The sequence below is a fragment of the Mastigoproctus giganteus genome, chromosome 5 (genome assembly GCF_048544385.1).
Source record: "Mastigoproctus giganteus isolate SK-2022 chromosome 5, ASM4854438v1, whole genome shotgun sequence".
NCBI lineage: Eukaryota > Metazoa > Arthropoda > Arachnida > Uropygi > Thelyphonidae > Mastigoproctus > Mastigoproctus giganteus.
Window position 1 is genome coordinate 228,725,003 of NC_143579.1, and position 15,434 is coordinate 228,740,436.

A 15,434-nucleotide genomic window follows, 5' to 3' on the forward strand; every position below is an offset into this window, starting at 1 on the left:
AACTAGGAGCATGAGGCGGTACATGGGGTCTCAGCACTAAATGGGACCCTCTCTTGCTGGGAGTTTCCACTTACAATAAGCCTTCGGATACGATATTACCAGAGGAAAGAGGTGTTCTAATATCTGTAAAAAAATAATTTAATTGAAATAAATCTTTCCATATTTGAATGTGCGAAAATTATTTAGCTCCTCCTCACTCTGCAACAAATCTAACGAACTGTAAATGAAAAACAGACATTTCGTGGAAATATGAGATTGGGGAGGGGACGTTTTTATCTTTATTCCATAGAACAGCGTTTCTTAAAGTGAGGTCCTCCGTCAACAGCTCTGAGGTCCCCTCAGATCCCTACGGGTAACAAAGCTGTTGACGGAGGTCCGCGAGAAAAGTTCTTAATTAAAAAAAAAAACATTGAATATTTTTAAAATTAATTTCATGTGAACTGAAATTAAAATATCTAAATGTAAGCACATTTGTGCAAAAATTTATTTATTAAAATAGTTCTGTTTTAGGTACCGTAACAATGTACTTGCAGTAAGATCAATATATAATCTAGGGTCCCCGGGTTAAATGGGTTGGGCACGCTGAATTCTGATGGGATTCTTCCACTTGTTCAGATTACGGACCTAGGGGGGCATAAATTCAAATTGAGAAAAGACAGATGTAGAATAGCTGTGCAGAAATTGCCTTTAGCCAGCGGGTGGTTAATTGCTGGACCAAACTTCCATCTGTCGCTATGGAAGTTGATAGGTTAAATAAATTTAAGGAGGAACTGGACACACATAGGGATTTGTTTTGTATTTTTTTTTTTTTTTTTGGCTGATGCTGCATAAGCTCATACACTTGCTTTCTTGCATCACATGCCACTACTACTACTACCACCGCCACCACTACCACCGAAGTTTAAGAACTGCTGGCATAGAAATTAATTCCCAACCGAATCAAGAATCATCGAGGGCAATTTTTTATTCTTATTTCGTGGAAATTTATGAATACATACCATCTGTATTATTTCATCCTCAACAAATCTAATTAAATTTATAGTTCTCTTCGGGAAATTAACCATTGAGCCAAGGCAAGACATGGCCCGGGAGACCCAGATGCTTCGCGGTGCTCTTTTGGCTTGGCTTTTTTGTACAAAATTAATGCTAAAGGTGTAAATTCGGCTCAGGCTGGGACAAATGTCAACCACATACAGAGCATGAAATCTTCCTACAACACGAACACAATCAATTGAATTTTCCTCATATATTGCAACCAAAACATTCAATTTTATATTATTTGGCACACCCGAAAAGAATGTCTTAACATTACTGGCTGAGTTTCTACTTTCTTATCTGAAATTTATCTAACTGTTACTTTATAATATTATTCACAAAATTTAATTAATTATGACAGCTTAATGTTATTTAAGATGTGTACAGAGGCCTCCGCAGCCGAATGGTCAAGAGAGGAAATGCAGTAGCACATGTTCTTTGAGTAGACCGGGGTTCAAGCCCGTGACAGCTAAATAAGGTCGATCCGCCAAACCACACTGGACCAGCGTGGCAGATTATGGTCCATTTCCCCTCAACATGAATTGTTGAGGAGACTTCCATCCTGCAGTGGGTTGATTAACTGATAACAGCTACAGTTTATCTTTACGATGTGCACTTGAACTTTTACCGAGCACAGCCTGTTATGTGATGTACACATAAATAAAATAATAAGATAACCTTGAAGTACTTTCCCATCCATAGCTGCAATCTAGCTCATTTATCAACCAGTAGGTCGCGACCTACCGGTGGTCCGCAGAGAAATCTGGGTGGGTAGCAAAATTTTTCATAAAGAAAAAGGACCGCACTGAAAACAGTGAGTGGTTAGAAAGTCCTTTCCCATTTTTAAAAATTAATAGCTCGAACACTTCAGAATGGTGGCCCTAAAACCTGTCTCAAGCTTCTACTCTATTCAAAAGAGGAGCGTTAAGTTAATTAATGACCCTTCTCTTACAAAATCTCCGCAATCTATGTCTTATAGACATTCAGTTTCTGTTGCTTGCCTTTTCTATAGATATTTCCACAGGCACTGTTCTGAACTGGCATCTCTAATTCCTCCACTCAATCCCAATCAAGTGCCGCAACCAATCAGCATCCACTGACTATCCAAATCAAAACTCACAGAACCAATTTTCCTCTTCTTCATTTATCCTTTCCATTTCTGTTCTCTCTGGAAAAACCTTCTGTCATGTATTACCCGAAAATTAAAATCAACAATTCATGTGTAATTTCAACAAGTATCTTTCTTCTCAACCTTTGAATGGTACTAAATGCTATAGGTTCTAATATCTTTCCGTGTTTGGGGCTTCCTTAAAAAAAAAAAAAAATAAATAAAAAATGTTGCCTGTGGAAAGGCAATATTCAAAATGTATTTGTCGTTGGTGCATAAAAGAATTTTACTTTGAATATGAAAATGAGAAGGCAAATCAATGAATTCTTCCTTCTCTAAATACAACTTTTTGGTCGCATTACAGAAAAGGTTGAGAAACGTTGTTCTAACTGATACGTTGAAACATCATTAACTATTCAATAAGAGAGTTACGCATTAGAAAGGCCAGCCTCTAACCGTAACTTCAAGCGCGGCGCGAATTATACAACAAGAGAGCTCATTAAAAAGTCTTCTAACCGTGACTTAATGCGCAGTGCATGCCTCTACCGAAATCACGCAGTGCACTGTCTCTCTATAATGGAAGAGCCTGGCACTACAGCATTTCAGTACTCAATGTCAGGGTTAGACCGCGTCTCTAGTCCAATGACGTTGATCACTGATGCCAGATTGACGGTAGGGGCGTATATTTAGGACACAGAAGACTTCTCCACGTTCTAGTAGAGCTGTACCTAGTGTATATGAAAAGTGGACCAACCATGGAAGAACCACCAAACAGGAATTCCATGCAAGCCAGCAACGCGTTGTGGATCAAACGGGACTAGCGGAGGATATAATGTGCGGCCACAAAGAAGCAATTAACCACGCACGTAAGACAAAATAAGAATACACGAATATATTTTCATCAGGAGCATGCGCAGAATACCAGCAAGACTGGACTATCGCACACGAACAAGTAACTCATTGCTTATTATGTTTATAAACTGCGTGTCTCGGGTGAGGTCAGTTTGTCCTCCAGACAACCTGACCTCACCTGAGACCGACTAACTCAGCTACGTTGTTGGGAAAAAAAATATCATCCACTGATATATGGTATGATTTATTAGTGCTTCCAATTTGTGACCTAGAATAATGAAAAACTTCTTTATGCATAAGTAAACTGGAGAGAGACAGAGAAGCACCCAAAAACAATCAGAATTGTACAACCTTCCAGATTCCGTAGAACTCAATTTTGCGAGGTTTTACTGTAACACATCTTGACAAATTTTAATTAAAATGTTGCATCGACTCTACTTTATAAACACTATCCCCGAAGTAAAAAACAAAAACATTAAAGTACATTTAAAACAAGTTCTCTGCTATAGATCGCTTCAGAAAAACAGGTTACAAATAAAAAGGAAAGTGGAAATTCTCATTTTCCTGTCACGTGAACTTCGTCTAACCGCCACTAATACACAAACAGCCCTATGGATTACATCCGGTCCACCGGAAGCGAGCCAACTGTCACACCTACCGATCAACAATAACCTCGCGCAGATGGAAGTCATTAGATTTGTCTCTCGAAAGGTACTACACGCCTAATTGCGTTCTTTTGTACCATTTTCTCTCTTTCGGCCTGACTACGTGTTGAATGGAATCAGTTTCTGATTTCACGCTATGGAGAGATGATTCAACGTCTTTTAAAGCGCGCATTCGGGAAGTTGCACGGGTCAGTGGAAGTAATGTTTATAAACCAGAAAGTTTTATTTTTTCCGACACCATCTGCAAACTAGAGCGAACGCTGGACATTGAGTCCAATTAGTGAATTGGTAATGATATTTAAGATCATCTTCTAAATCAGCCCTGCCATTCTCCTTATGTCATCCGATTCCATGCCAGCTGCTTTACGTCCAACTACAAAAGCCTGATTGATAAACTCCTCACTACATTCATTTCCGGCTATTCAAGTTTTCTGGCAATCATATCGATTCTTGGTATCGACGTATGCTCTGGTCCGCTTGGCGGCAGGTTTTTCGGAGAACTTCTTTGAATTTAGATTCTATCGCCAGCTCCATTTCGATTTCTTAGCTTTACTCGATTCTCCTTTTTGAATTTCTAGCGGTTTTCCGGGATAACCTGTGTTCGATTTATGAAATTTCCAGCTGTGATTTTTCTATAATGACTAGAAAATCGGAATTCTTTGGTAATGATTTACATTTTAGTGCAGAATTCTGATATTCTGTTTTCATAACAGCAAAGCATACTCGAAATCATATTCGCACTACCCACTAATAGTAATAAATAGAACCTTTGATTTCCAACATAAACTACTGCACACTTAAATCGCAATATTTCCTCTTTGAATAGCGAACCATGGGCTTACTTATGGAAGCTATACCACCATTCGACTGATTCTGAAGTCGTGGTCAAGGAGAACACAAGCGAAAAAAAAAATTCGAGTAGAGTAGCTAAATACAGACTACTGCTGTTAAGCAGGTAGAAAAAAAAAGGATTCTGGGAAACAGAATACGTTAACAACAGCTTTTCAAGGTTGTGGTTCTCATGGTTAGAATACACCAGATGTATTGTCATAACTCCAAAAGCAAAAGAAGCTATGGCAATGGTCCGCTTAACCTTGGTCATTTAATTCGTGAAAAGCGCAACGCTAAGTGAAACAAAGATTTCCCCATACTAAAAGTTAGCCAATGAGAAGACAAACATTTCGACGATGAATATTGTCTTTCTCAAATTTGTAACTGTCTTGAGGCTCGTAGCCTCCTAAATACACTGGCAAAATACGTGGCTGAACCATGTAATCTTACAATGTCGTATGCAAATGATCTATACCACACGTCACATTAGCATATTACAATAAATGGATTATGCTAATACTCTTACTCATCATGATTATGCAAGGCATGAAGAGTGGTAAGAAGTGGCAGAGATCCATAGTTATCAGTGGTTACTTAGAAGTCATATGGATGGTATAAAATCTTGTAAATCATTCTCACTTAGAAATGTGTGGATGGTTGGACTCTTTGCTCAGGACCCTCCGCTCAAACCCTCTGGATCTTCCGATGCTTGGCCTCAAATTCCAATAACTTATATTTCGAACAAATCCACAGACACACACACAATTTCGAAAACCACTGCTTTAGAAAAGTTTGAAAGGACTAAGGCCATGAGTTCATAACTCTAAATGTGTTAGTAATATGTGTAAATTTATTTTCTACAGCGTTTCTTGTCACCGAAGGAAATATCCTTCTTGAACTAGTACGTGCATAAATTCCCAGAGGCTATAGGAGCGTAAATTAACTTAAGGTGATCCATGATCACCTTAAGTCGTTCCTATAACCATTCAACTGCCAAATCAAAGAAAGGTCCGCTTCTACTGGAACCAACAACATCCGACTTAGAATGACAAATAAAGCGATGCTTTTTTTGCAGAAAGTCAACATTCAGACTACGAACAAATTACTGATAACAGGAAGGCAGCATTTCGGTTCCTTTCTCTTTCAACACAGTGGTAAATTCAGTTACTGATTGCAGGCATGCTGATCTGACTAAGCGAAGTTCCAGTTCATCCCAAAGGTGTCCAGTAGGGTGAAGACCAGAGTTGTGGACAGATTAATAAAACTTTTGTATGCTCATCTGGTAAAAACCAAATCACTGCGGGCTACGAATGTGATGGTGCATTATCACGCCGAAACAGAAAAGGGCCTTTCCACATACTGCTACCATACAATGTAGACTGCTGGTAGGACATCCCTTAAGGCGTTTAAGGGATGTCCTACCAGCAAGTTTAAGGCGTTAGAATTGAAATCGTTGATACGTAATGAATAGAATTATTCTATCTAAGAACGAAATTTTATATATGAATTGAATTTTCTGGACTAATATCTTCTTATATATCTTCGAATAGTTGTTAGTCATTTTCAAGAAGAGGAGTCCTTTTAAAAGGAGAAAAAAGACCTGCTCTTTTCTTTCCAAGACATCGCAGTTTCTTCCCCTCGGAAGACTAGCTGTTACTCTTCTATTTCGTTTCATATATACCTAGGGCCAGGGTGGCATCCAACTTAGGTTGGGCTTTAGAGAACGCTTGTTCTTCCCTTAGTAGACCGTGTAAGTGATAGAAACCAGACGTTTAGTGTTCTGTAGGCCTTTAAGCTAAGACACCAATCACAACAACACACCACGCCATTGCACAAAAATACTGCATTGATTGGCCTTTACCATGAACGGCGTCTCTACGCTTCTGAGTGTCTAATGGCCCAGAAATACGTAAATTATCGAAATAAATAATAAATTTTCCGATCAGACGAACTGCGGTATGATGGATGCCTGGATAATATCTGCTGTTGGAGTGCATTTTATCAACAACGAAGTTCGGAAGAAATGTTGCAGTGCAGCAGTTTCTCAGGGTATGGCCTAGAACCTTTACTACTTGTGCAGAGAACCATGAACGCCAAAAACTACCTTAATGTTTTAGACAATTCCATGCTCCCTACAACATGGCAGTTATTTCGTATAAACTCAAGTTTTTTTTTCAACAGGTTAATGCCCCATGCCTCGCCGTCCGTGCTCTTCGCGAATAGTTTATGGACAATGGACAGGGCGGCGTTCCGGTTTCAACTCTGTGGAACACCCATACGTTGAAATCTAGACTCTGCGTCATTTCAATTCATCCTCTGTAGGATAATTTGAAACTGTGCAGGACCCATTTTGAGCCCTATAAACTCCAGAACGTCGGGTGAGGGACAGATCATCAAGTCCCCTATCGGTAACTCAACTGGTCTTCGGAAAGAATGGAAGGCTATTCCACCTACAGTCTATTATTCTTTGGCAGAAAGCCTATCAAAGCAGGTGCAGTGTACCACAGAGGCCAAAGGATGGGAGGGAGGAAGTGATATGATACTGGAGTGGCAGCGAAGTCTATGTGCAACCGACGTGTCCAGATATCTTTGGAGGGTAGCGTACATTATATGCACTTAAAACTCGCTTAACCACGGCTCTCCAGTAACCGAAAACCCATTCCTCATTACATCTGGATAAGAAGTCTTCTGCAATATAAAAATCATCCCACAAATATGACTATAAACCCCTGAACTGTGATTCTTTTTAACAAAGAAGTTTGGAGATTTCCAATAATGGCCTCCTGTAAATAATCAGTAAGGCGTAAACAAGCAAATGTTCCAAGTTACATTTGGATCTATTCCAGTTATTCGGCTTAAAACATCAATTACTATGTCAACGACATTGGCGATCTTTGAAATATAGCAAATCGGTATCACGAAACTGCTAACAATTTCAAATTACTTAGAAACTATCTACCACTTTCTCCTTGGTCATCAAATACATGTCATTTGAAATTCCTGCTAATTAATCAATATTTTCAATCTATTAATTTTGAATTAACTCAGCTCAAGCAAATCCATCACTGTTCTGCAATTCGGATTTACGTAAAAGTGTAAATAATTTGACAAACGCCGATGAAAGGATTCAAATATTTAATTTTCTCCTAATAAGGACACCACAAATACAGCTGTCTAAACAACATGACTCCAACTACCCAGTAGTCAGGAACAGCTTAAAACTTAAGCACTGACACAATTGATACAAAGTTCACACAGTACATTAATTAGAATGTTCTTAAACATGCACTAATTATTAAACAATTTATCATAATTCAATAAAGGCTACCTTTGGCAAATTCTTTCCAACTCGACTAGTTTCCTACATGTTTATTCTTTATTATTATTATTTTTTTATCATCTTAACTGCCACTATATTTAAAAGCTAAATGTTTTCCGAGCTACGTATTCTAAGGAAGTTTACTAAATTTCACTTTTTTTCTAGTAATATATTTTCATAAATGCACCAGTATTTGGCCATTTTTATCATTAATCTACGATTATAATCGCAGTTCATCTCTTACCAAGACGCGAAAGGGAAAATACATTAAAGTTTTATTTATTTAATGAAAAAATGTAATTGTGCAAGAATAGTAGTTCACAATCACAAGTGGAAGACTTTAATGGTGTTATGTGTAACATTTCTCATGCAGAAAATGTATACGTGCAGTAAATACCATTTTCCAGTTTGATGAAAAGGCAACGTTGAAAAATCGCATGAGTTCATTCCTGGCGTCGTTTACAATTCTGATTTAAAAAAAAAAACATCTTTCGATACTGGTGTTTAACTACGAATTTCTATTATTTGCTCACAACTAATCTGGACATTTATAGAACGAAAATATATTTGTTCAAATATCTATTTACATTTCTATTCAGGAATGTTTATAAATACGATATTCTAATTAAAATCATCCCACACAAGTAATAAATTCAAACCGTTGTCTTATGCACTGAACATAGTTTTATTTAACTTAATTTTCGATATTTCAAGCTTTAATTTCAAAACAAGCACACACTAATTAATAAGAATTACAACTAAAGGGAATTCATGCTTTTAATTATATATATAAAATTAACTTACAATCAATCTTACTGCTGCATGAATCAGAAGACATCTTCCAACGCACTAAAATAAATAAATCGTACATTTCCACTAGGGGCGCTATATACTAACTACCATTAAGACGTCTGCTTGATAAAAAATATTAAAATAAAAAATAATAATATTAAGAATAAATGCAAATCAAAGAATTAATTGAAAGTTGCTTGTATTATGTTCGACTTTAATATTAAATCGGCTGTACAATTTATTTTTATCAATGTACTACAATTATCAGAATTCAGATAATTCTATTTTTTTAAATATTTCAAGCTTCTCGAAGCTGTCGTGTTAACACATTTAACATTTTAGACTAGACTTTTGTTTATTCGTTAATCTCCAATAATGCGATAAACAAGAAAGGGGGAAAAAAAAAAAAAAAACAGGAATAAATCAACTGGTGTAATTAATTAAAGTAATTATGAATCAACAGGTAAAAAGGCACCTTACAGCAGAGGAACATTGCGAAAAATATGTTGTACTATTGTGAAAAATAGTTGAACCTGTCATATTTGCACTGAAAGCGAAGCAGTTGCATCACCATAATATTCTTACTGAAATTATTTTCGTTGTTGTAAGGTTTCAGGAGCACCAGCGACTATGGCCACCTTGTTCCGTATATGTAGTCTGTAAACTGCGTATGTTCTCAGGTCGATTTTCTGTTTCCTGGACAAAAAAACAGTTTCCAGGGGAAGAAAACCATGCTACCCTCGCCTGAAACCGACTAACTCAGCCACATTGGAAAAGAAGCCCATAAAAATTCCTCCCGTCATCGATGGGACTCGAACCCAGGTCTTTTCAACCCGTTGTGGGGAGGACGGTGATTCTACCAAACTGTGCTACCCACGAGGGCAATTATTTTCGTTGCTGCTTACAAACATCGAAGTACTCAATGCAACGTGAGGTATCCGCGTATAGGTATTACTAGAGATGAAAACTGATCCATTATTTTGGGTTTTTTTTTTTTTTTGGAGGTTCCATAAGACAACTACTTCTGTTCCCTTGTGTCGAATTCATATATCCTTCATGTAATCTTTATGTTATTAAAACACTGTGTTTATTATGTCTGTACAAGAATGTGTTTATTGGTCAATCTAGGTTGTGTAGGCTGAAAACCCCTTGCACTTTTTCTTCCACCTAAGATGGATTAACTGTAGTCCAAAGTGAAAACCAACTAATTAACGTCACCAAATACGGAGGATGCGGAAAGGTCAGGGAATGACCACCGCATATCCCGGAGCAATATGGCCTTAGTTGCTAATGCTCCTAAAAACCAAATAACAAACAAACAATTAACGTCATTTATAAGATAGATCAGTAGACCCGTTATCAGATTAGCTCGTTCTGAGTTCATTTTCGGTTTTGATAGTATCATTCTCGTGATTCTGCATCAATAGAACATGGATGTCTGTACTGACTATTGGCACACAGCACGACACTGAAAAAATATTAAACAATATTTTTAATTATATAATCCATATGTCGATGAGTGGTCCTGTTTTTATTTCTGTTAACATTTCGTAGTTTAATCATTGAGTGAAACTTGTTTATAATAAGCGTTAGTTTTTATTATTATGTCTGTTTATAGTAAAGAGGAAATGGAAGTGAGATGCTATTTGATGATCATATGGTTGAATTGCTGTAGTAATATTGAACATATGCTGAGAAACTAACTTATCTTATCAAGTTTAGTTTTTCTATATATGTATGTAGTTTCTCTATGTATATATGATGAGAAACTAAAACTTGATAAGTTTAGTTTCTCAGCATTTTCTCAATATTAATAGTACATGTTTTTGTCTTTGGCTTCAAGAGCAATCGCGAAATTTTACTTCCCCCCACCTTTGAAAAAGCAAAATTCAAGTGATATGGTTCCTTGAAATTACTTTTTTTAACGCAACTAAACGTTGAGATTATTTTTTTTTAAATAATTATGAAAATAATTTGTTTACTGCACAGCAAAATGACTATTAAAACAAATATTTTAAACCATGAAAAAGAGGAAGATACTAGAAGTTTTCACATTTTTCGAGAATTGCAGCTCAGTTAGGTCGAGTTGTAAAATGGTTCCGAATCCATTGTAATAGAAATTACATGTACTAGGGAGCTCTAATACCCAACACGAGGATACAGCTAAAAATATTAAAATAATTGCTTGTGTGTACAATCTGGTTCATTTTATTTTGAATAGAAATTTCATAAAGAAGCACTATTTCCAATACAGCAACCTTTTACTGTATTACATGATGGACTTTTCGTTCAACAGGTTGAATGCATCAGTTTCACCCAAGAAGGCTAAATGAACTCTACCAATGTAATCGAGGCAATGAAACGTACTCTACAATAAACTGAAAATATTTTGTAGAACAATTCATTCACATACTCACAAAAAATAAACTTTTAAAGGGTTACTTGGTAGTATATGATATTGTAAGAATATATTTCCAGCTGTGAATTAACAAACGCTATGCAGTCTACGATCAAAAGTGGAGATAAACTGAAACAGAGACCATCCATGTAGAGTAAAACCTGCACAAGTATGCCATTTCTCAAATACAATGCTTGGAATTGGAAGAATTTTTCGATTAAACTCTTGACCTTTTCTTTTCCATGACCAGATATTTGTTCCATGGAAAAATGTTTCTTGAATTCCACGCTTGAATTTTCTACTCCATACGAGCCTTCCCCCCCCCCAAAATCTAGTATTACTTTAATACATCACACACACACACACACACATTAACAGTAAGATAAAGTAGTATTAAGAAAATGTTAATGTTTTAACTCTTTATTTTAAGAGTAAAATGCTAATTATAGATGCAAATCCTATTATTCAAAAATCCCTATTGAGATGTTTCCTTAATAAACAGAGTAATAGTAGCAAAATATTAAGGAATTAGTATTTCACTTAGTAGAACAAATATATAGGTTAATATAATTCCTTTAAGAACAAAATACATTATTAAAATTTTAAATATGAAAAAAGCTTTATTTCATTTTTAAAATTATCTAAAAAAATAGTTTGATATCTGTTATTTTTTTTAACAAAAAAAAGTAAATAGCAAATTTTAAGTGTCCGATTTGTTGATTGCATTGTCTTACTTTTTCTTAGAATAATAGATATTTGCATCCAAATAGATTATCAAAAACGATGGCTGACCAAATTTGTTGTTGATGATGATGAAGAAACTGCTTCGCTTTCTAACTACAATTCTGTTCAAGTAAATGGGCATGTTTACCCGATATAACATGGAATCATTTAAGCCTAAGTATTCTAGCAAAACATTACCTTTTGAATAATACTGTTCAGGTTAAAAATATCCCATTTACTTACATTTTTTCCCCTTCCATATAGAAAATGAGACCGCAATACTTATGAACACCTTACATTTCAATGAAATAAATATAAAATTTCAAAAAACAAATACCTGTGTTGTTATCTTCATCTCTAGAAATCATTCTTCAGGCGAAGGAAGTAAGAATATTAAAATAGGTTTTAAAAATGGCCAGTGATTTTCGAACTGACAAATGCACTTCTGGAAAGATGTTAGGTGGGATACTGTCTTGCAACAAAATATTTCAAAAATACTGAAGTATAAGGACACTTAACACAGCAGACATTATCTCTACATTATGCAAAACAAGTACTGGGACCTTAAAATGAATATATAAACATTCATATCACTAACTTTAATATTCTCTGCCTACACTCCGCTATAACTTAATTTGAAATTAAATTTTCTAATGGTTCCACATGGCTATATGCTCTCAATTAAATTGAAAAAGTTTTAATGACTGCGTTTAGACTTAATGAAGAGTCCCTAACCAAAGGGAAAGCTGAAATCGCAGTAAAAATTGCGTTGTATGAGACTGGTCTCTCTGAATCCTGCAAATGCAAAATGAAAATTTCCAGGCACGTGAGAATATTCAAAAATCTGTTGATTTAAAGATGAAAGAAATGGCAGTTATGATATAGTTTAAGGATGAGTTACGTTGAAATATATATATATAAAAAATAAGATGACAATACATTTGTACAAGGCGAGTGCTCAGCATGCAGCCAAATAAATAAACAGAAGTGCTAACAATTATTATTAAACAGACAAGTAATAAATAACAAATATAATACATCTTAACGTTGTCCTAATTTGAGCTCATGTGCTATGCATTTATTATTAAACAGGAACTTCTCGAAAACAATATTATGTTCCTCTTATCACGTACCGAATTTGGAAATTTTAATTAGAGTAGGAATTCGATTGTTCGAAACTACCCACCATATACACCATTACAAAAAGAAACCGATTTATTCTGCACACGGTTAACTTTTTCATAACCTGATGAAGTATTCAAAGACCACAAAAACATTGACCTTTTTTATAAAAGATTTTCCCACCGCAGTGTACTATGGGTAATATCCAACAATCAGATTACTATCATGTACTGACTCTCAATAAAAATGGAACTAGAGTAGGAATGTATAAGGATGTCGATCACAAAGTATAAAACACCCATTCGTTAACACCGCCATTAATTTCAATGTGCATTTTTTGTTCTGAATTTTTCCTTTACAGATCACAGTTTAATATCACAACTGTCATTCATGGCGTACCCTTAGCAATCAAAGTGTAAATGAGCAAGACAGAGTTCAATGTAAATTATTCTGTTGTGATATGTAGTCCTAAGCTATTGCTTTCTTCAACACTACAGCGAATGCAAATAACGAGTATTGGAACTGCCGTCCAGAGAAGTTAAGTTTCGTATAAAACAACAACAGAATGCCTTAGGCATTCCCTTGAGATCATAGGTGTAACAACGTTCCATCGATGCATCTTCTTCCTTTTCTCCTATATGCATTACGTATCCAAACAGAATTTGATTTCCTTGTGACTTTTGTTGAGAACTTCTTCCGGTGATAACTCTGACTTATCTCTGACAATAGCGTAGCCCAACTTGTTCAAGACATTTCTGCAGTGTTGTTGAATCCTGAGGACCTCCTTGAAATCCAATCGCCTATACCAATCTGTAGCTGCTTGTGTGGAATTCCGCGTGGTCCTATAAGGAAACGTCAAATAGTAACCTAAACCAGCCGGTTCCGATGATGCTCCTCGAGTGTGGGTGTCCAAAAAACGCGTCACTTCCATAGGAACGGTATCTATGCCTAGGAACTGGAAAATTCGTTTGGTGGTCAGCGGAGGCGACAAAGCAAGGTCTTCGTAACGTAGAAGCATGTAATTGTTCGGAAACTTCCGTTGAAGGTCGCAGACGTACCTCAGATCGTATTCGACAAGACCGCAGAACGTCCTAGACGAAGAACAAGCTTTGTATTTGCCGCACCACTTGGCAATGTCCTTCTGCATGCGCGAATTCATCGTTCCTCGAGGATCCCGTATAAGATGAATAATTTTCAAATTTAAATCTTTACTTTCTTCTAAGAGATCAAGCGCTTGTTGTAGAGGTAGCCTGATGGTCTTGATTATACGGATGCGAGAAGACTTGCACTGAGAGCTCATGAAACATATGTTATAACAAATGGCTTTGGTCCGATCTTTGGCAGAACAAGTCTTCCAATATCTAGTACTACGTTGGAAAATCATGAAGTTATTGTTGCTGTAGGCCCATTCCGGATACGAAGTCCAGTCGGTGTAGTCACAGTTGAAAAGATCATGGGTCAGTTTACGAGCAAGGGACATCTGCGATCCTGGAATCATGCCACCAAAATAATGAAGAGGTTCAAAGTGATAGAAGGCAGAAGAATAGCTTTGGAGTAGGTCTCCGAGGAAGGACGAACCACTGCGAGCGTAGGATAAGATGAGGACGTGAATTGCCGAATGATTAGTGGAAGTTGAGATGTCTGCAGATGGTGAACAGCCTGAATAAAAAGAAAATAATAATAAGATAAGTTCGAATAGGTTGATGGTCTGAGTTTAACCATATTAGCAGATTGTAACGAAACTATATAAATACAAAAATGTAAGTAGTGCACCAAATAAGGCCTACACTATAAAACAAAAAGTAAAATAGTCACATGATATGGTACCTACTTAAGGGGGATGTTGGGAACCGCTGAGAACGACCAGGTGGATTGTTAACTATGGACATGTATCCCAGTAGAAAAACCGTGCAGAATCCACATATCAGTGCCATGAGGCTTGGGGCCATTTTGGTTTGTCGAGTCCTCGGCCAAAATACTTGCGATCTCCTGAAAAGATTAGTTAGGTAAGTTACTAGATGGGGAAAAAAAAAAAAAAAAAAGTAGTAAATAAATGTCTACAATTCATGAACTAAGATTTCAAAGACGCTAATACAATTAGCAAAAGACTATTGCATTAACGAACTATTATTATATATTTCTAAAAGCACAAAAGAAATAACATTTCTGTTTCACTAACTACAAGTCAAAGAGGTACTTATATATTTTGTTAATTGCGTCATGATAATTATGCATACTGCCCTACTATTAATATCTGGACACTTGCCTATCTACAAATAACTTTTATTTACAGGAAAGCTAATAAGGTGTGTTGAAACCCTTAGGCTTATGGCAGCCTCTAGTCTCCGTGGAATACCCTCCACCAGGCTTTTGGAAATGTAATCGGATATTTTTCTGCAGTCTGTCTTAGAGCGTCGACCTGTTCAGCTCCGTTTCTAGGTAGTCTCTCTTCACACGCACGCGACGATACAATTCACTCTACAGGTTTGAGGCAAGACTGTTAGCTGGCCAGTCCAACTTTCCAATACTCAAACCACTGCATCACAGCGCTAGCTGTACGATATAGAGCGCTGTCCTGCTGATTGAGGT

The 15,434-nt window shown here is 36.4% G+C and overlaps 1 protein-coding gene across 1 annotated transcript in view; it reads right to left on the bottom strand.

The window, feature by feature from the left end:
• Positions 1-13,241: 13,241 nt before the first annotated feature.
• LOC150086198 (carbohydrate sulfotransferase 1-like) overlaps positions 13,242-15,434 on the bottom strand; it is a 45,830-nt gene continuing 43,637 nt past the window's right edge. Inside the window, exons 2-3 of the mRNA XM_090373776.1 lie at positions 14,677-14,834; positions 13,242-14,504 (exon numbers count right to left, since the gene is read on the bottom strand). Coding sequence (XP_090229902.1) covers positions 13,489-14,504; positions 14,677-14,834 — 1,174 coding nt within the window. The 3' untranslated portion in view covers positions 13,242-13,488. The remainder of the gene's footprint in view (positions 14,505-14,676; positions 14,835-15,434) is intronic.